The sequence below is a fragment of the Pangasianodon hypophthalmus genome, chromosome 15 (assembly GCF_027358585.1).
Source record: "Pangasianodon hypophthalmus isolate fPanHyp1 chromosome 15, fPanHyp1.pri, whole genome shotgun sequence".
NCBI lineage: Eukaryota > Metazoa > Chordata > Actinopteri > Siluriformes > Pangasiidae > Pangasianodon > Pangasianodon hypophthalmus.
The window spans coordinates 24,754,021-24,774,020 of NC_069724.1; the positions used below are offsets into that span (position 1 = coordinate 24,754,021).

Below are 20,000 nucleotides of genomic sequence, written 5' to 3' on the forward strand. Positions count from 1 at the left end.
TGGGAGGCGGAGCCTAGAGGGGGCGGAGCCTGGGCCTATTACAAAGGAGTTTCCTAATATTGATAACAAGAATGAAGAAAGTAATATTCCCAACAAAATACTTTTCTGTAAAAGTCTTTCTCTTTTAAGCATGAAATAAATAATTTACTAAATGTTCTAATATTATACAGACACCAGATTTCATGAGTTCATGTATGCAAATTTATGCATATTAGCCTGATTTGCATAAATGCATGTAATCAACTGGTGAAGTTTAATTGTGATATGTATTGTTTTAACAATTATCCTCTTCATCTGTAGTGCCTCAGGTTAATTTGTGTTTAATTGTCTCTCTTCTGTCTGTCTCTCTTCTGTCTGTCTGTCTCTCTGTCTGTCTGTCTCTCATCTGTCTCTCTGTCTGTCTGTCTCTCATCTGTCTGTCTCTCTGTCTGTCTGTCTCTATTCTGTCTCTCTGTCTGTCTGTCTCTCATCTGTCTGTCTCTCTGTCCTGTCTGTCTCTATTCTGTCTGCCTGTTCCTCTTCTAACTGTCTATCTATCTATCTATCTATCTATCTGTCCTGTCTGTCTGTCTGTCTGTTTTTTTTCTGTCTGTGTGTCTGCAGCGAGCAAATACTGTCCATTATTAGTAAAGGAAGGAGGCATTGCATTGTTGAAGAAAGTTCTCGAGCTGGAGTCTTCTCACCAGGACACAAAGACCATGGCACGGTACACACACACACACACACACACACACACACACACACACACACACACACACACACACATGCAAAACACAATGTTTTCTTTTTTTATCTATTAAGTTAGGACGAATTCGTAATTAGTCATTAGCTAGTCGTTAACTACTAAAATTGTGGGAATTCAGAGTGTTTGAGTGGTTCAGTGTGTGTGTGTGTGTGTGTGTGTGTGTGTTTTTCCTGCAGCAAGGTGATGGAGCAGTGTGAGAATTTTAAGGAGGATCCGATGGACACCAGCAGGTAAATGGTGAAGAGCAGGAGTTCTCACATATCCGCGTCCGGTCCACCTTAAAACACGCCTGGACGCCTAGGCTAAAGGAAGCTAAGGAAGCTAGCGCACCCCGCCCCCGTCTGTTCCACGCCATTCAGGATTTTACAGTCTCCTCTCTGCTGTGTGTGTGTGTGTGTGTGTGTGTGTGTGTGTGTGTGTGTGTGTGTGTGTGTGTGTTGGACTCTGTGGGTCAAGATGGACGCTCGCCCTCTCAATAAACACTCCTGTGAAAATAAAAATGACACTACACACAAGGGAGATGACTCGCACAACAGGAGTGTGTGTGTGTGTGTGTGTGTGTGTGTGTGTTTTCGTATTTCTGTCGCACAACAGTGTTTGTATCATCCATTATCGTTTTTGAGTGTTTTGTTACTTGGTACTTTTTATGAGTGTATGGTTTAATTCATGGTTTTTGTGTGTGTGTGTGTGTGTGTGTGTGTGTGTGTGTGTGTGTGTGTGTGTGTGTGTGTTAAAGAACAAAACCAGTGGAAAGTTCTCATGTGTTTGACTGGGAGCACAAAACAAAGGACAGAAAGAAATGCTGCCTCTCACTGTGTGTGTGTGTGTGTGTGTGTGTGTGTGTGTGTGTGTGTGTGTGTGTGTGTGTGTGTGGAATGAGATTCACTTAAATGGCCCTTTGCCCTGTGACATCATAACTCCCACGGACTTTCTGGAATGATGATGTCACACACTTCGGATGACGCCACGTCGCAATTTCGGATCTCTGAGGACAATTTATGGCTTGAACGGAGACACACACACACACACACACACACACACACCACTTAACACTTCAACTTGTGTGTTCTCTTTGTACATATTACACGCCTCTGCCTTTTTTTTGTGTGTGTTTTTACGACACTCTGGTGACACACTCCCACTCCAGAAAAAAAAAAAAAAGAGTCCAGTTTAATGTAAGTTCCAGCGTGGGAATGGCGTTAATTATGTTTTATTATTATTATTTTTAAAGCGGCGTTTCTTTTTGCTGATGGAATGTTTTGGAGTGTGTGTGTGTGTGTGTGTGTGTGTGTGTGTGTGTGTGTGTGTGTGTGTGTGTGTGTGTGTGTGTGTGGGATTTGCAGTAAGATCAGAACATGATTTGTGATGATAACGATCTATAACGTTTGGACAGGTGGCAGGATAAACGACTCGTAAATCCATATCGCTTCATGTTTAACGAAATAAATCACCAGGTCGGGATTTTGTTCTACTTTATGTAATCTGGAAGGTTTGGGAGACGATGCTGAGCGTTCCGTCGCCGTCGTCAGGATGCGTCTTCGTCTTCTTGTCTTCTGATCTAGAAACAGTTTTGTAATTTTCTATAGAACAGTGGTTCTCAATGTGAGGTACGGGGAACCTCAGGGGTCTGAGATGCAAAGCGAGCAGGTCTGAGATTGTTTTTTTAAGCTAAAAATGGATTCTATTTATAAGTTCCTGTGGTTATTAGTCTGCTCACTCCAAATGAATTTAATTTAATTTGAGTTGAATCCAATCCTGACAAACAAGACTTCCTACAAACATGTCAAATTCAGTCTCATGAAAATTTATAAATGAATAAACATGTTCTGTCTGTGGAAGGTTCAGGAATGAAAAGCTCAATGGCTTCAATAAACAGCCAAAAATATTATTGTGCACATTTAAATAATGAGCCTGATTTCATTAATAAAAATAAATCTGTACTGAGGGGGTCAGTGGAATTTATTTTACAGCTGGGCGATACGACAAAAAATCACATCTCAATATGATTCTCGAAGGTGTTTCTACGAAACATGGTGTGGATCATGATGTTATCATTTACTGAGAAACTGACAGCAAAGCAGTAGTGTTGCATTGAACAAACAATGTTGTTTATTAAATAAATAATTTTTTTTAATTTTTCTGAATTTTGCAGTGAGAATTGGGCCATTTTTTGTTTTCGAGTAACTTTCTAATGTTTTAAAAAATGTTTAATTGAAAAAGCATGCTTGAATCATTGTGATTTTAAAATCCTTTAATGCATTAAGAAACTTAAGAAACTCTTATCCAGAGCAACCTGCAGAAGTGCTTTGTGGACAGGACAGGGCTGTTTACAACAACACAACAACACAACAACACTGCCCCCTAGACCAGTTCCTTTGGTTTTTACACACACATACACTATATGGTCAAAAGTTTGTAGACACCTGACTGTCACACCTATATGTGTGTTTCTTCTCCAAACTGTTGCCACAAAGTTTGAAGCACACAGTTGTATAGAGCGTCTCTGTGTGCTGTAGCTTTACAGTTTCCCTTCACTGGAACTAAGAGGCTCAAACCTGTTCCAGCATGACAATGCCCCTGTGCACAAAGCGAGCTCCATGAAGACATGGTGTGTGAAGGTTGGAGTGGAAGAACTCGAGTGTCCTGCACAGAGCCCTGACCTCAACCCCACTGAACACCTTTGGGATGAACTGGAACACAACATCAGCGCCTGACCTCACTAATGCTCTTGTAGCTGAATGAACACAAATCCCCACAGCCACGCTCCAACATCTAGTGGAAAGACTTCGCAGAAGAGTGGAGCTCATTATAACAGCAAACACAGGGGAATAAATCTGGAATGTGATGTTCAACAAGCACATATGAGTGTAATGGTCAGGTGTCCCAGTACTTTTGTCCATATAGTGTATGTTACTGACATCATGTAACGTTTGTCGTTCTTTAAATTTCTCTGTCGTTATTAAAAGAAAATGTTCTGTATAATGTTATAATAAACGGTTGTTATAATTCTAAAGGGGTCACAAACTTTCGAGCACCACTATATATAACATGCTATTTTATTTTATTTTTTTACATCTAGCCATTTATGATGCATCAAATGCACCTTAATGATACGTAATGTTTCCCTTGTACGTGTAATGTAGGCGTGAAAAACGTCTACTTTTGTTGTTTTTTGTGTGTGTACTAAAAGGACAAGACATATTTCTTTTAACAGAAGAGTTCATAAGTCAGTAGCAAGAGGGGGCGCTGTTTTACACCAGGGTTTTAAATCACACATGAGACTCAAAGATGGCAGAAAGGAGCAAATAATAATTAAAAAAAAAAACAACTGATGCTGTATCGAAGTCTTTCCATGCAGCACAAAACTGTGATGCACTGTACTGAAGTCTGGGCTGTTTTTAATCCAATAATTATCTGAACAGTTTATTAATCTAATTAACAGTTTATTAATCTAATCTAATTTGTTGTAATACACCCTGATTTCTGCATTTCTGTTAAAGATGTATGTGGTGCTTAGGAAGTGACTGCATGTCAAATCAGAAGTCGTTCCTACGAACACATCACTTCCCAGTCCAGTCCAGTTCCACTTCCAGTTCCGGATCTTCCAGCACTCCACCTCACCAGCTTACTAATAAAGCACCTGCTCCACCAATTACCCCGGTGTAGCCTATTACCACAGAGCACTTCAGCAATAAGAGCTTGTAATTTACTCTTTACTAGCTTCATTACCGAACCTCTACATCCACCGCCTTCTCTTTTACCTGGGAGAAAGCTCCGCCCCCTGGATTTGCCCTCATTGTGTGGCTCATGTTGTGTTTGTGGGTCGTGGATGTTAATTAAGATGCTCAGCAGTTGTAGAGTTACATTTGTGACAATAATAATAATAATAATAATAATAATAATTAGAGGCACTGTAGGCTGTTAGTAATCACTTTTATTTTATTTTAAACATATTTCCGTGGAACTTGTTCTGTACATGTAAATGCAGCTCAGCATGCTTTCCAGGAATTTTACATTAGAAACAAATCGATATAACAGATCACAATGAGATTTGCTAAACAAAATGAGTTAGTAACTGAAATCAGATAATTAGAGTAAATGGTAAAATGCCATAATTAAATCATCAGCATGAATCATCTGAAAATAGAAGAACGTTTACAATAACAGTGAGGATGTCTGTGTAATAAGCTATAAGCTGTGCTATAAAGTCGATTAATAACGTATACATCTGTAATATAAACTCGTACCATACCCACATATCCAAACATGTTGTTTTTCTCAACAAAGCTCAAACATATTTAGAGTCTTTAGAGAATAAGTGCTGCATTAAAAGCCCTGATGGCTGGATGATAATCATTAATCCTCCTGTTCTGTTAAATTACATCAGTTTTTTTCATTTTAGAGCAATACTACAGAGCCTTAAAGTCTCTGCACATGATCGTGAATCCTCCTGATCAGGTGGCTGTAACAACGATGATGGAGGGAATAAAAGGAGATGGATGAAGTGAGATGCCTCCAACATCCCTGTTCTGCTTCACACTTACACACACTGTCATTTTAATAAGAACTAAACTTCAACTTGTTATTAGGCTCAGCTTTAAATTTTAGTTACAGACATGTAGCTGAGTGCATTAATCTTCATGTTTTTTTAAGTAAAATGGATCATTTTAAGGAGCAGGGTTGCCAAAGTCAGATTTTTCAGTTTTAGAACAAGGTTGTGGTAGAAAAAGCAAGTCAATGGGTGGTGTTTTTTGGGAGTGGGGGATAGTTAAAAAAAAAAAAAAAAGCCAAGATCTTGTTTTAAAGCAAATCATCAGAATTAAAGCTAACACATTTCCCAGAAAACCAGTGGCTATGGCAAACAAAGGGAAGGTGTAATATACGGAAAATGTACTTTAACTTCTGCACAGGTTGGGAGAGGAAAAACAGGATTATGGAGAGGATCACAGTCGTAACAGGCAATAGATGACAAAACTCTAACCCTAATTGTGTTGGAAATATTGCAAATATACAAATGTGTGCGCACCACAGTGAACTTTTGTTGGAAAGAAAAAACTGGTGTCTGTTTCTTCCAGTGTCCAAACTTTTTGAGCTAGTGTCAGGTCTGTGGGATTTAGGATGTAGTTGAGCTGGAAATTATGAAAGGAAACCTGGCAACCCTGAACAGGAGAAATAAACTCACTGTCTATGTTCAAACAAAGGTGCAACTTCATTCAGAATGCGAATGCACCAGTTCAACCCACGATCTGTGCTGTACATGGTCGCAACTTCCTGTCTTACCTGTTCAACCCGGGCCCGTCTATCCTGTCTGTTGGCAATCCACCTGACCCTTGCCAGTTGGTCCACATAGATTTGATAGTTATTCATATTATCTATAACAAAATTCACCCTTTGTCTCTCCTCTTCTGTCACGTCACGTGGGTTTATGCGGCGCAGCACATCTAACAAAGCACCACGCAGTGCTCTGCAATATTCACCATACATCACTCCATTCGCATTCACATAGAATTCATCCTCACCGAAGTGAACCACCATGTTTGTCTGAATATCTGTTTCTGTGTTTTGGGGAAGTGTGTGTCTGCCTAATGAATCCATTGCCTGCTGATTATATCCTCGTAGATTATCAATATGATGGCTTTGTATAAAGTCAGTCAGCACATTGAAATGAAATCTAAGAATGCCATTGTTGAAGACATGTTCGCCTCTTTTTGACCTTCCCAGTTCTTCCTTCAGCTCCTCACTGAAGTTTGGATTGAGGATACGGATCTTTTCTAACATGTCTTTCTTAATATCCTCCACTCTTTTCTGTCTCTCTTTCTGCTGAGCTGGAGTTGGAGGTTTTGTTCCCTTTTTGGAGCCTTTGACCACATGTTCAATAATCATTTCCTTTCTGACCTCTGTGAAGAAAAGAAAAACCCAAAATGTTTCCTTGCTATGATTTAACTCTAAATTTATTTCATTTAACTTTAGAACAGTGAGAAGAGCAGAAATAACACGCACCTCTCACATTTCTGAGTCCAGAAAATTCAGCTGCAGCTGCTCCTGGTTTATCAGGTAGAGACAACTTCTAAACATGGAAAAATAAAAAATTTAAATAAAAACTCTGTTACCATGGACTGGCATGATGGTGCACTGTGACATGCAATAATTATACCATATTTATACATTATGTAAAGAATAACACATCATAGACCATGCTGCTGTAGGAAAATAATCCACTTCGGGATCTCTGAGCCTCATAAGAGACGATTACATCCTTAAAATCAAAACTGGAAACCAACAAAGAGTAGAGAGTACAGGAGTCGTACATGACGGTTCATGCAGGAGAACAACACAAAATCACAAATCATTTTTTAAAAATATATCCAGCTGAACTCTGATAATAACAGGAGTGTACTAGGATTTTTATGTGTTTTTGAAGCTCAGTTCATATCAAAGTTTTTAACTGCTGATTTTTTTTTTTGGAATATTAGGAGAATTTGCTTTACTATCTGTCAATCTGTGGATATATGATATTTAAATACGACTCACCTTCACATGTTTTGCCTTCACATGTTTTTTTAATGATTCTTTCACAATGTTTTCAACGGCCTTCTCTTTCTCCTTTATCACCGCTTTATTCCCTTCGTACAGAGCCAACACCAGCTCCACTGCCTCTTTTACCGTCCCGATGACAGGAACGATGTCCATGAACCCGATCCACACTGTGTCTTCTTCAGCCGCAGCGGCCATGCTGTTCTGCTGTCTCTGTATCTAAATCCTGTAAAGAGAAGAAGTGCTGTGCTTTTATAGGGCTGTTTTCCTCCGTTCTACAGGAACACTGATAAGTATTTGGAAAGTTAAGCCACACGAACAAATGGATGAATTTCACTGCATTTGAAAACAACAAGAAAGCACAAAACATTTCCTCAAAAATAAATTATGTTTAAAAAAATAAAAATAATAGATATACTGGTCATAATTAGACAAAAATGTATTTGGCCCCTCAGTAGTGGCTTCAGTAAAGATCACAGTTACAGTGTTTTAGTGTTTAGTTTCTGTAACAGCTGCAGTGGAAGTTTCCTCCATCTTTCAACCAAAAAAGCGTTTATCCCAGAGGAAGGGATGCAGCAGAAATTCTAATACAGCAGAAATCAGCATTGTCTATATTCTCAAAAATAAATGTATCTTACCTGTTGGTATTTTGCTGGCTGTAGAGTTTCCTCAGCAGTGTCAGTCAGTCACTCAGCCCTGATCAGTGCTCTGTAATGAGCAGCACTTCTGGGCCTTTATATACAGTCTCTACTAACAGGAAGGGTTTTGATTTTATTTTTTTAGTGCTCAGTGCACTAAAACTGGGCGTTACCTTTTCAGGAAAGGAACTTCCTCTTACAAGAATGATTACAACACTCTCTTCTAGTTAAGAAATCTAAACACCAACTTAAAACTAGACTCTTCACATTCCTTCATGTTTTTAACTTCCAAAATCTTTGCACTGAGATCAAGCAAAAATAATGAAATGTTTTTACAGTCTTGCTTCTGTGTAATTGCTGTGTTGAGCTCTGAACATGAGCTGCATGAAGAGATAATGTTTATTAATGTAACATCCATGCTGGTAACACCATCTAAATTATAGAAAGAATTTTACTAATAGCACTTGTTGACCTTTTAGACTTGAACTTGTAGGTGTTTCCTGTGTTCATTTTGTTTTTTTTATTGTGTATTGTTGTATTGTATATTGTTGTGTGTATTGTTTCATTTATCAGTTGAGCAACATGAACTCTTTATCCTTGATTTATTCTTTGGAAAGTGTTCTTGCAGAAATAAAAAAACAGCACAAAACCAAGAACAGGAAACAGCCATAAGTTGAGGTCTAAAAGGCCAATGAAACATCAGTTCTGTTCACAAAAACATTTATGTAATTTTGTTTCTTACAGTAAATACAAAATGCCATTTCTATGTTCATCTCTTTTTTTTTTTATTTTTATTTTTTATTTCGCACTGATAAGCTCCAGTCCTCCTGCCTTCTCTCTTGTTTGCAACCTTTAACCTGTTTTTGTGAGAGGAGGGTCCTTTCTTGGGAAGATAACGCTGGGTTTTAGTGCACTGAGCTGTTGCTCAACACTTCTGTGGAAGTGGCATGAGACGAGAAGACCAGTAGGTTTTCGTGTGTATGCATGTGTGTGTGATTGTGTAGTCCAAAGCCATATGTCTGGCTTTATGAGAAACATTTCAAAAAAGAAGCAGGAGAGTTATTGTGACATTCATACATTTATTTGTAAATCGTCCACAGGAGAATTTACAGAAGAATCAAAATATTACATAAAAATCCAGTTAGGTGGGAAAAACATTCGTATCCTACACTTTCACTCTATGTCACTCGATTGATTCGCTTCAAATCACATCCATAAATTAAGACAATTAAGATTAGCCGTTCAATTAGGACAAAAGCAACGGCATCTTATACACGGAGGAAGAATGCTGCAAAAAACAGCGTCTTAATACTTAATATCTTGAATATAATCAAATTCATTATAGCTCTTCTTACTTCATATCATCATGCTGTGTAGATTAAGGCTTTTCAGACTTAGTGGTGCATGTTAAACAGTTCTCAAGATCCATGTGTTAATGAAAACCACCTTACAATCCATCTGTTGTGAACAGGAATGTGTTTGCCAGGAAACAGGTTTATCTGCCTGGGTAAGATGAGTGAGTGAGTGAAGTGACGTGTAGCGACCCATACTCAGAATTTGTGCTCTGCATTTAACCCATCCAAGTGCGCACACACACACACACACACACACACACACACACACGGAGCAGTGGGCAGCCTTTTTTGCCGCGGTTCGGTGCCTTGCTCAAGGGTCTCACCTCAGTCGTCAGACCTTCAGGTTCACCTTCGGGTTACAAGTCCGAGACTCTAACCATTAGGCCATGACTGCCCCAAACTGTACATGTTTAGATAAAGGACTTTTTGAGTAGGCAGTTGAAATGTACATTTAATGGACAGCACCTGTGTATGTACATGAAGCTTCAGTAAAACTATTCCTCTTCTCCAGGTTTTGCCTGCTTGCATCTTTATTAAGAAGAAAATCAGAAAATTAGTTCAGACAGCTCTCCTGTGGGTGGAAAAGTGTTCTGGAGCTGGTCCTTCAAGAATCTACTGACTTTTGGAAAACAAACTGATTTCATTATTTTATTAAACATGAAACAGCACGTCATTTTTGTGTTTGCCAACTCATCTCATTATGAATGCAGTAATAAAGCATGAAAGTCAGGTTATGAGTACACGCAGAGGTTCTGCTCCAGAATCCTGTAGAAGGCGCTGAAACATTTACATAGCAACACTTTATAGGTTTTAAAAACTAGAATATTGTGCAATGACTTGGCATCACCTCAGGAGTTTCCATACCTTCACAAGATCTCTTACCATAATAATAATAATAATAATAATAATAATAATAATAATAATAATAATAATAATAATCTATATTTCTTTGCAGTGCTTTAGTGTCAGGAATAAGAACACTTGGAATGATTTGAGTTGTCAAAAAAAATTTATTACAAAGATTATAAATGTTCTATGGCAAAGCTTTCACATTCTCATCCATAGTAGACATTTTATCCCGTGTAAACACTCTTTTTCTCACTTAACTTAAATACCTGACAAACACAAATACCTCACAATAATGAAACAGTGAATGAGTTCGAATAAATTAAAACAAAGCACTCGGTGAATTTTCCCTTTTTTGTGCTTCCTGAAATGAAAAGAGCTGCGTTCACTGCCAGCTGCGTTCCAATACACCGTCTGATGCACCTCATCCACTTCCCCTTGTTGGAATCCCTGTCGCGATCGTAAGAGCTGTTCTGAATGCTAAAAACTAAACGAACTTTTCAAAATGAAATTTGATCACGTGTGTATTTTGTATTTTGATGAGTACAGCGTGTGTAAATCTCTTCAGCTGTGCTGTTCCCACTGCTGAGGTTCATGCTCATACACACTCCTTACCTTACTCCTTGTGTAAGTGCACAGTTGTGTGTTGTCATGTCATAGAAGTAAAAGAAGGTGTGTGAAAACCAGTAACTAGAACGCAGGGTGGCGATTAGCAAAGCGTCACCAATAAGCAACAGATCCATAAAACTGAAGCTCTTCTCTAAAGTGCATTTGGAATTGAGGTAAGGCAAATACACAGTCAGGGCTAAAAGTCTGAGCGCATCAGCAAGAACTGTCTTTATTTTATCAGAAATCAAAGACTAAATCAACCATTTCACAGCTGCACACACACACACACACACACACACACACACACACACACACACACACACACTTCTGGTCTCTTCTGGATGGACTGCTGAAATACAGATATGTCTACAAAATATTGCGATCTGTTTATGGGCACAAATCTAGATTATCTGAAGTGTCCACAATAATATTGGGCCTCATTTAACAATCGTTTAGTAAACTACGTGTAAAACTTTTTGCCAAACCGAACCAAAAATTCAGTTCTCACGTGACGCTGATTAACGCCAATCAGATGTAAAGGACCAAGCGTATTCGCTACACAGCTGATTTAACCCACAAAACTCAATAAAAGAGCTGAAAATGACAAAACGGCCACTAAGTGGTGAAAGAGCGCCTCCTAAGCGCAGCATGTGCTAAACGTTCCAGTAATGCAGCTCAGCCACTGCAGCTCATCTGCTACCACAACACACACACTGTTAACAATAAAGGAAAAGTTCTTATTTCTCATTATTTTATTTTATAGATTATTATTTAACAAGCCTATTTCTAAACATTTTACTCATTTCAAGCTTAAAATTGTCAAATTCTGCTGGCAGATCATTTGCTTCTTTCTAGTAATAAATGCATGAAACAAGCAAAATTGTAAAACAAAACAAGTTCAAGCTTCAAAGGAGTATAAATATCTAGAAATAGGCTTAATAATCTTAAATTTGGTTTACTGTAATCTTTGAAAATTGATCAATTTGATTATATTCAAGATATTAAGTATTAAGACGCTGTTTTTTGCAGCATCCTTCCTCCGTGTATAAGATGCCGTTGCTTTTGTCCTAATTGAACGGCTAATCTTATTTGTCTTAATTTATGGATGTGATTTGAAGCGAATCAGTCGAGTGACATAGAATGAAAGTGTAGGATACGAATGTTTTTCCCAACTAACTGGATTTTTATGTAATATTTTGATTCTTCTGTAAATTCTCCTGTGAATCCAGTGTGATAAATCCAGCCTGATGTGTGCTGAATGTCACAAGAACTCTCCTGCTTCCTTATTCATGTTGCTGAATTCATATAAAGCTGCATTAGTGTTTGATAACTGATGAAATGAAAGCAGTTGCTGGTGCGTTCGGACTTTCAGACCCGACTTGCGTGAAGCGTGAAGCGTAAGGCCACTATTCAGGATAGAAACGCACACAAAGCTCAAACAAACTCAAAAACAAAAGCAGTGTTTACAGGCGTTTACAGAAGACACAATCTGCTCAGCTGGATCTCGCCATGTTTTTTTTTTTTTTTTTTTTTTTAACCTCAGTCTCTTGCAAAATCTACATTCAAGTGAAAGTGATGTTTTTGTGTTTGATATGTGTTTGAATGAAGTTACAGCTACTGTAACTCCGCCCCTCATGCTACTCTTAACCAATCAGATCTTTACGTACATTACAGACGCGACGATTCTTCCTCATCTACATTCACGAGAGTGCAGGAATGAAAATAAACAGAAAATAAAAAACTAAGCAGGAGTGATTGATTTCTAAGCTGCACTCTTTACACCACTCTGCATCTCAGTTGATCTTAAGCTCATCGATTCCTCAGATAAAGCGGAATCTGACTCAGCGTAGCGTTTTCCTGTTCATAAAGACATCCTCCACTGGCTGCTCCTGGAGCTCTCTCGCTAAGCCTGAGTTGATTGAGTTGATGAGCTTCCTTTCCTTGGAAGGTTTTTTTTAATTTAACAATTTAAAGCTCTAATCTAACTCGATAAACTCGCTGCGCTGGTGACGTTGTTGTTCTGTCCGTCCTCGAGGTCTCGGTTCTCCTCTTTCAGGTTCATGTTGCTCGAGTCCGTGTCTGCTTTGGTCTTCCGCAACCTTTATAAAAGTAAAAGAGCAATCAAGTAGTGATGGAACAATAATAATGGCACCCACTCAGAATGGCTAAATGAAGTATAAATATGCATACACTATTCGGACTGAACCACAGTAAGGGTCGTGACCAAATGTGGCCATGACAGAAACTCACAATCTCCTCTTTTGCTTCATATAGTCATTTTACAAATTAATATTTTGAGTATCTAACTCTGAATATGGAATTTGTGTGCTACTATTTCAAAATGTTACGAGGAGTCGCATTCAATCAAGCCACAATTAAATGAAGAGTGTACGTGCTAGTTTAGGATTTTTCACTGTTGAAAAAACATGCTGCACTAGCGTACGAGTTCAACAATAAAAACAGACACATTTCTCCATCCGTCTACCTTCGCTGGTTCCTTGAAAACATAGACATAAACACTCTGACTCAGTTGAACAAAGGAAGTCAAGAAAATAACATTTACTGAATGAGGATTTACAAGCGTGACGTTAAGTGGTACATAAATGTGGACGTTACACACTTACGTTACTGACATGATAAAATGTTTAAAAGTTACAGTAGTATATATTAACTATATTAAATGTTATGTATGTTATAAATCTATATAAAATCCTTATATAGTTTTAAAGTGTGTCTAGTTGAGACTAGAGGCGTGTATCAGGAGCGGGATCGAAAAACAAAACAGTCACGCTAGCAGGAGCTTGTCACTTTCATGCAGGTGTGAGTGAGCGATCAGATATAAAGCTCGCTGGACAAACAAAGACCACGTCCGTTAACGTGATTATGAACGTGAATGTGAGCATGCAGCACCGCCTGATGCCTGATGCATTTACTGTGTTTATCCTTTAATCCTTAGTGACTGCCTGGTCAAGATCGAGTTTAAATCTGAATATAGTCAGAGATACGGATACAGATACGGATACAGATACGGATACAGATAGTGTCAGTGTGTTATAAACATATAGAGCACCACACACACATACTGCACATGCTGTTGTCTGAAAACTCCTGGCAACTGTGTTTTAGTTTGGGGCCCTGAAAATAATTTCAATAAACACTTTAATGTATGAATGTTCTGAAAGTTTCTCACTTCTCTCTGTTGAAGACGATGAAGTCTCGTTGTACGCAGTCGAGGCGGTGCTGGAGCTGACCGTTCTGCACAAACACAACAACACAAACATCAGTTCTACTAATTATTAATGTATTTCAAGATGGAGCTGGTTGTTATGAACAATCAAAACAATTACAGAAAGGTACAAAGTACATTTACATTTATGGAAATTGTACTAATTACGACTATGTACAATTTACTGCTCTGCCTTATTTAATAGCACGTCACTTTACTCTGCCATTGTACACCACTGTTTACTTTACCTCATTTACCTTATTACATTACTGCATCATCTCAACCACTCATGTCCTAATACAAGTGTTTGTTCATGTCTTATAAGTTTTTGTACCGTCAGTGTCTAAATCTCAGCCTTGTGTAACTGTGCAAATGACAAATAAACGACTCTTGACTCTTGATTTGGCAGAAATCCTGATCAGAGTGACGTACAGAAGTGCTTTGTAGTTTCTATCAATAAATACATCCTGATACCGGATCACTAGATCACAGACTAAGAGCACCATCAGTCTAAAAACCCCGTTCGGGAGGATAGTACAGTATGAAAAACACACAAACATGATTTTTTTTTAAATAACAAAGTGCTAATTTACTAATTAATTTATAAGTACTTTAAAAGTAATATATTCCACTTCCAGACCTTATCAAACTGAGTGTTTTACTCACAGAGAAACAATTACATGACTTGATTTTTTTAATATGTATATTACATTTACTCCCTTGCCATTACTTTTTATTACCTTCTTATTTATTGAATGTGTAGCGAGTCCATAACGCTTTATTTATTTATCTACTATATTCTACAATCTACAAAATATTTACAAATATTTACAACACCAGGCTTTCTGACCTACGCGGCACGGGCCATCAGTCTTACAAAGAATGAATTGAATCAATCATTGAATGATTTTCCGCTGTGTTATCTCTAATTTAATCAAGCTAATGCTCTCATTAAGGAAGAAAAACAAATGCACATGGTGAGAGAGAGAGAGAGAGAGAGAGAGAAAGAGAAGACTGCAAAAGATGGTAGATGAGAGGAGAGATAAAGAGAGAGGAGAGAGAAGAGTGCAAAAGATGGTAGAGGAGAGGAGAGATAGAGAGAGAGAGAAAGAGAGAGAGAGAGAGAGAAAGAGAAGAGTGCAAAAGATGGTAGAGGAGAGGAGAGATAAAGAGAGAGGAGAGAGAACAGTGCAAAAGATGGTAGAGGAGAGATAGAGAGAGAGAGAGAGAGAGAGAGAGATAAAGAGAGAGAGAGAAAGAGAAGACTGCAAAAGATGGTAGAGGAGAGAAGAGATAAAGAGAGAGGAGAGAGAAGACTGCAAAAGATGGTAGAGGAGAGGAGAGGAGAGATAGAAAGAGAGAGAAAGAGAGAGAGAGAAAGAGAAGACTGCAAAAGATGGTAGAGGAGAGGAGAGATAAAGAGAGAGGAGAGAGAAGAGTGCAAAAGATGATAGAGGAGAGGAGAGAAAGAGAGAGAAAGAGAAGACTGCAAAAGATGGTAGAGGAGAGGAGAGAGAGAGAGAGAGAGAGAGAGAGAAAGAGAAGACTGCAAAAGATGGTAGAGGAGAGGAGAGATAAAGAGAGAGAAGAGGAGAGAGAAGATAAGAAGGAAGGAAAGAGGAGGATAAGAGACGGTCTGATTTATGTGGCTCAGGCAGAAAGAGCTCGGTTTCCGCTCGCTGTGTTATCTGTGATTTAATTGCGCTGATGCCCTTTACATTACAGTCTCACCGGCAGCCGGGGCTCTGAGGACAGGACGGGGGGCTGAGGGAGAGGGGACGAGGGAGAGGGGGAGACGGCAGAGAAACGAGTAAAGAAAAGAGAAGAAGAGTAGACAGAGTGAATACGAGAGTGAGAGAGAGACTTCAGGAAAGTGAGTGAGACAGGAACAGAGAGAAAGATTCAAAACAAAAACCATACTGATATCCAGAGGAGTGGTTTGATGAAGCAGAACTGATTATTTTCCTAGAACTGCACGTCCCCAAGTGTTTTATTCCTCTTATACCACAGCAGCTTGCCAAGAAACTTTTAAAATTTTTTATTTGTTAAAAAACTTCATACTTTTTATATGTTTCAGACTGTAGGACGTCCGTGAAACAAGTTAGTTCCTGTTCGCACTTACGTTACGGCAGCTTTAAACGCTTACGTTACAGCCGCTATAAACACTTACGTTACAGCAGCTACAAACGCTTACGTTACGGCAGCTTTAAACACTTACGTTACGGCAGCTATAAACGCTTACGTTACGGCAGCTATAAACACTTACGTTACAGCCGCTACAAACACTTACGTTACGGCAGCTTTAAACACTTACGTTACGGCAGCTATAAACACTTACGTTACAGCCGCTACAAACACTTACGTTACAGCAGCTACAAACGCTTACGTTACGGCAGCTTTAAACGCTTACATTACGGCAGCTATAAACACTTACGTTACAGCCGCTACAAACACTTACGTTACAGCAGCCATAAACACTTACGTTACGGCAGCTTTAAACGCTTACGTTACGGCAGCTATAAACGCTTACGTTACGGCAGCCATAAACACTTACGTTACGGCAGCCATAAACACTTACGTTACGGCAGCTTTAAACGCTTACGTTACGGCAGCTATAAACGCTTACGTTACGGCAGCTATAAACACTTACGTTACGGCAGCCATAAACGCTTACGTTACGGCAGCTTTAAACGCTTACGTTACGGCAGCTATAAACGCTTACGTTACGGCAGCCATAAACACTTACGTCACGGCAGCTATAAACACTTATGTTACGGCAGCTATAAACGCTTACGTTACGGCAGCTATAAACACTTACGTCACGGCAGCTATAAACACTTACGTCACGGCAGCTATAAACACTTACGTTACGGCAGCTTTAAACGCTTACGTTACGGCAGCTTTGCCAAAACATGACTACATCTCCTTACAAAATATCAATGATTATTTAATTAATCTGTTTATTATCAGTGGAGCGTGCGCTGTACACGTCCCTGTGAATGAGCTGTTACTATAGAAACGATAACGTATTAGAACGATCACATTAATATAAACCTGCACTACTGTCAGAGCTGCTGTTATAGAGAACTAATCAACACCTTCTGACCAATCAGAGAGCAGAAGTCAGCAGCACTGTGGTGTAATGTATACATGAATAAATTAAAACATTAATGTCGGGTCGTGGGGTCGTATTCATGAAAAATCACACGGCTGAAAGAAGCTCATATCTGGATGATTTACAGAGAAACTAAAAAAATGTAAAATAATTGGAGATTTATCCCAATTATTTCAGTTTAAGGAAAATACACAAAAGTGTGTCTTCTTTTATGTCACTGAGGTTGATAAACAATCCTAAATGGCTGATGCTGTGAATCTACGGCACAGACGAATGAGCGTATTTCAAATATTTAAATCACTACATCCTGTGTACATGAGAGACAAAGAGAGATATACATTATGTTCAGTAAAGTTCCATTAAAAGTCTAAGAACTACACTGCAAAAAATGATCTAATATTTTTATTATTAAATTATTATTATTAATCAAATATCAGATTATTCAGCTTGCTTTTACACGCTTTTACTCATTTCAAGCTTTACATGTTCTTGATCTTTTGGCAGATCATTTTGCTTCTTTCTAGAAATAAATGCTTAAAATAAGAAAAAAATACCTGCCAAGATCTGAACAAGATTATTTCAAGCTTGAAATCAGTAAAATGTGTGTAGAAATAAGTCTGCTAATCTTATGTTTGGTATATTGTAATCTTATAATAGGAAATATTACATAAATGTGACTATATTCAGCGTATTTTCACTAAGAGGTCATTTTTTTGCAGTGTAAATCCTTAAGGCTATAAATATTTGTCTTATTTTAGGAAGCAAAAACGTGTATCATCATGATGACACATTAACAGGTAACAGTTTTAATCTTATTCATATTATTTTTAATGATGTACTGTATGTATTTGCTCTCGTGCTATAAAACAGACCCGATTAGTTGATTATAAAACACTGTGTGTGAGTGTTAACGGTAATAATGGCAGGAAAGTCGGGTTTTCCTCGTACACGGCGCTCATCAGCAGCACGAGTCACCTTGAAGCAGGTTCTTCAGAGCTGTAACGCATGACCACTTCAGCTGTGTTAGCGTTTTCACAAATACACAATTACACGAATCAGACTGACGAAGCAAAACCTGTCCAGTCATCACCTTGCATCTATTATTTTAGCTGGCATGTAGGAGCATTAAATTAACCTCTGGATGTTTATGTCTCTCTCACACACACACACACACTGCAGATTAGTACAGCCAGGCTATATACAGTACGTATATAAACGTGTGTAGCATGAGGCTGATGATGTAGATGTCAACGTAATTTTGATATGATTGTGATAAAATTATGTCCCGTATGCTTTATTGAGATATTGTAGATATCATGATGTCTTTTTATTAAATGTATTTTTTTGATAATTACAAACTGACAGAATGTACTTTACAATAATCTTTAAAAATGTAATGTAATGTCTCACGGTTATAATTACCAAAATTCTGTAATAAGATCTAATGACATAAAATCACTGTGTTGACAGAATCATAAATCAGACGTACACAAAGTTCCTCACGATGTTTCAGTGTGATATAATCACACACCTCTCTATAATCAGCACAACTTAAATCCCTCCTGATCTCTGTTTTTATTGGCTGTCGCACACAACCAATCAGAACTGGCTAAGTGAAGCGCCCATGATCTTTACACTGCAACCGAAAAATTGCCGAAAGTTTTGGAGATATAGTTTATACTCAGTCATGCTCAGACAAGTGATTTTTGAACATTTTTGATGATTCACAACTACTCACAACTTCAGGATCATCCAGTTAAATGCTCTCTAGGACATATATGTCCCGCCCCCCGGGGGCGTGTCTTGCTCTACAGTAGCAGCTCATTAGCAGTAAACACGGTTCATCGGTGTGTTTTTGGCTTTATGTCTTCGCATCACAATTATTCCCTTTTCCAACCATTGCTTGGTTCAGGAAAATATTTGAGTTTATTGATTTAGAAGAAGAGGAGTTTGTGTGAAATGCCGGAATGTCGCTACCTCAGACTGATGGAGAACGTGATTTTGTCTTTATACACCATCAGGGCTTCTCCATCAGTAAGACTAAGTAAAAGACTCTCGTTAATCTTTTCAGTGTTCTCCATACTTAGTCAGGTCTCTACGCTACTGTCGGGTTTGTTTAGATTCAGCGGTGTCTTGAAAGCTGCTGTGTAATCCGTCGAGCAGTTCACTCTGACTGCAAGAGGAAATACGTCAACATGCGGAATCAAATCACAGAGGAAGAAGAAGAAGAAGAAGCCATTTCATGGAGAACTTTATAAAAAGTGTGTGACTTTATAAACCGAAGCTAATAAAAAAAATTTTCAGATGAGTGGAGAAACAAACAGAAAATGAAAAGGTTCTGAAAATCCTGCACACTGCTGGGATTGTACCTGTGGAGATCCATCAGAGCCCTGATCCCTCGTCTTCCTCGCTAATCTCTTCTTCTTCTTGTGCAGTGGCTTCGACTCCAGGATCATCTCTTCCAGCTCAAACGTGGGGTCACAGTTTAGTCTCCGTCTCTACGGACGTATTAAAAAATAGTACGATTATAAAAACAAAACTCGGGCAGATGGAGTGTAAACCCGAGAGCCAAGAGTCTCATTATTATGTATGGAACATTTTCAGGGCCATCTGTTATGTACACACACTGCAGGCAATTTAAAAAATAATTTAATTCAAATACTAATAAAACACTTTCCTGTTACGATAAACAAAAAGGAACTGAAAATCTTACCAAAATATAAGTAAGAGCACAAGTAATGATGTTAAAATTATATAAAATAAATCTGTTCTTTAAGTGTCTGTAAAGGTCATTACTGAATTTATAATTATATGAGTGGAAAAATACAGATATATATCCTACATATAGTAATACATAGTTGTTTATATATTGCTCTTTTATTTAAATTGATTTTTCTTTACTATTTTTAACTATTTTACATCTTTACTAAAA

The 20,000-nt window shown here is 38.2% G+C and overlaps 3 protein-coding genes across 3 annotated transcripts in view; 1 reads left to right on the forward strand and 2 right to left on the reverse strand.

Moving 5' to 3' along the window:
* zer1 (zyg-11 related, cell cycle regulator) overlaps positions 1 to 2,685 on the forward strand; it is a 15,550-nt gene extending 12,865 nt beyond the window's left edge. Inside the window, 2 exon segments of the mRNA XM_053240366.1 lie at positions 604 to 706; positions 922 to 2,685. Coding sequence (XP_053096341.1) covers positions 604 to 706; positions 922 to 979 — 161 coding nt within the window. The 3' untranslated portion in view covers positions 980 to 2,685.
* Positions 2,686 to 4,657: 1,972 nt separating this feature from the next.
* LOC113535418 (uncharacterized) lies at positions 4,658 to 8,046 on the reverse strand. Its single transcript, XM_026928692.3, has 4 exons — positions 7,918 to 8,046; positions 7,277 to 7,505; positions 6,746 to 6,812; positions 4,658 to 6,642 (listed from the first exon to the last, which is right to left on the reverse strand). Exons 2-4 carry the CDS (start codon positions 7,475 to 7,477, stop codon positions 5,924 to 5,926), a joined length of 987 nt encoding a protein of 328 aa, XP_026784493.2. The 5' UTR covers positions 7,478 to 7,505; positions 7,918 to 8,046; the 3' UTR covers positions 4,658 to 5,923.
* Positions 8,047 to 8,178: 132 nt separating this feature from the next.
* Positions 8,179 to 20,000, reverse strand: part of stk32a (serine/threonine kinase 32A) — a 36,428-nt gene continuing 24,606 nt past the window's right edge. Inside the window, exons 12-14 of the mRNA XM_034311176.2 lie at positions 19,438 to 19,566; positions 13,918 to 13,982; positions 8,179 to 12,826 (exon numbers count right to left, since the gene is read on the reverse strand). Of these exons, the coding sequence (XP_034167067.2) occupies positions 12,709 to 12,826; positions 13,918 to 13,982; positions 19,438 to 19,566 (312 nt within the window). The 3' untranslated portion in view covers positions 8,179 to 12,708. The remainder of the gene's footprint in view (positions 12,827 to 13,917; positions 13,983 to 19,437; positions 19,567 to 20,000) is intronic.

Bases quoted from the DNA above. Each gene is read 5' to 3' on its own strand.
- LOC113535418 (XM_026928692.3), bottom strand. From the start codon at position 7,477: ATGGCCGCTGCGGCTGAAGAAGACACAGTGTGGATCGGGTTCATGGAC. The intron at 6,813-7,276 runs GTGAGTCGTATT...TTCCATGTTTAG, and splicing joins TGAAGGCAAAACATGTGAAG to AAGTTGTCTCTACCTGATAA. The intron at 6,643-6,745 runs GTGCGTGTTATT...TTTTCTTCACAG, and splicing joins TGGACTCAGAAATGTGAGAG to AGGTCAGAAAGGAAATGATT.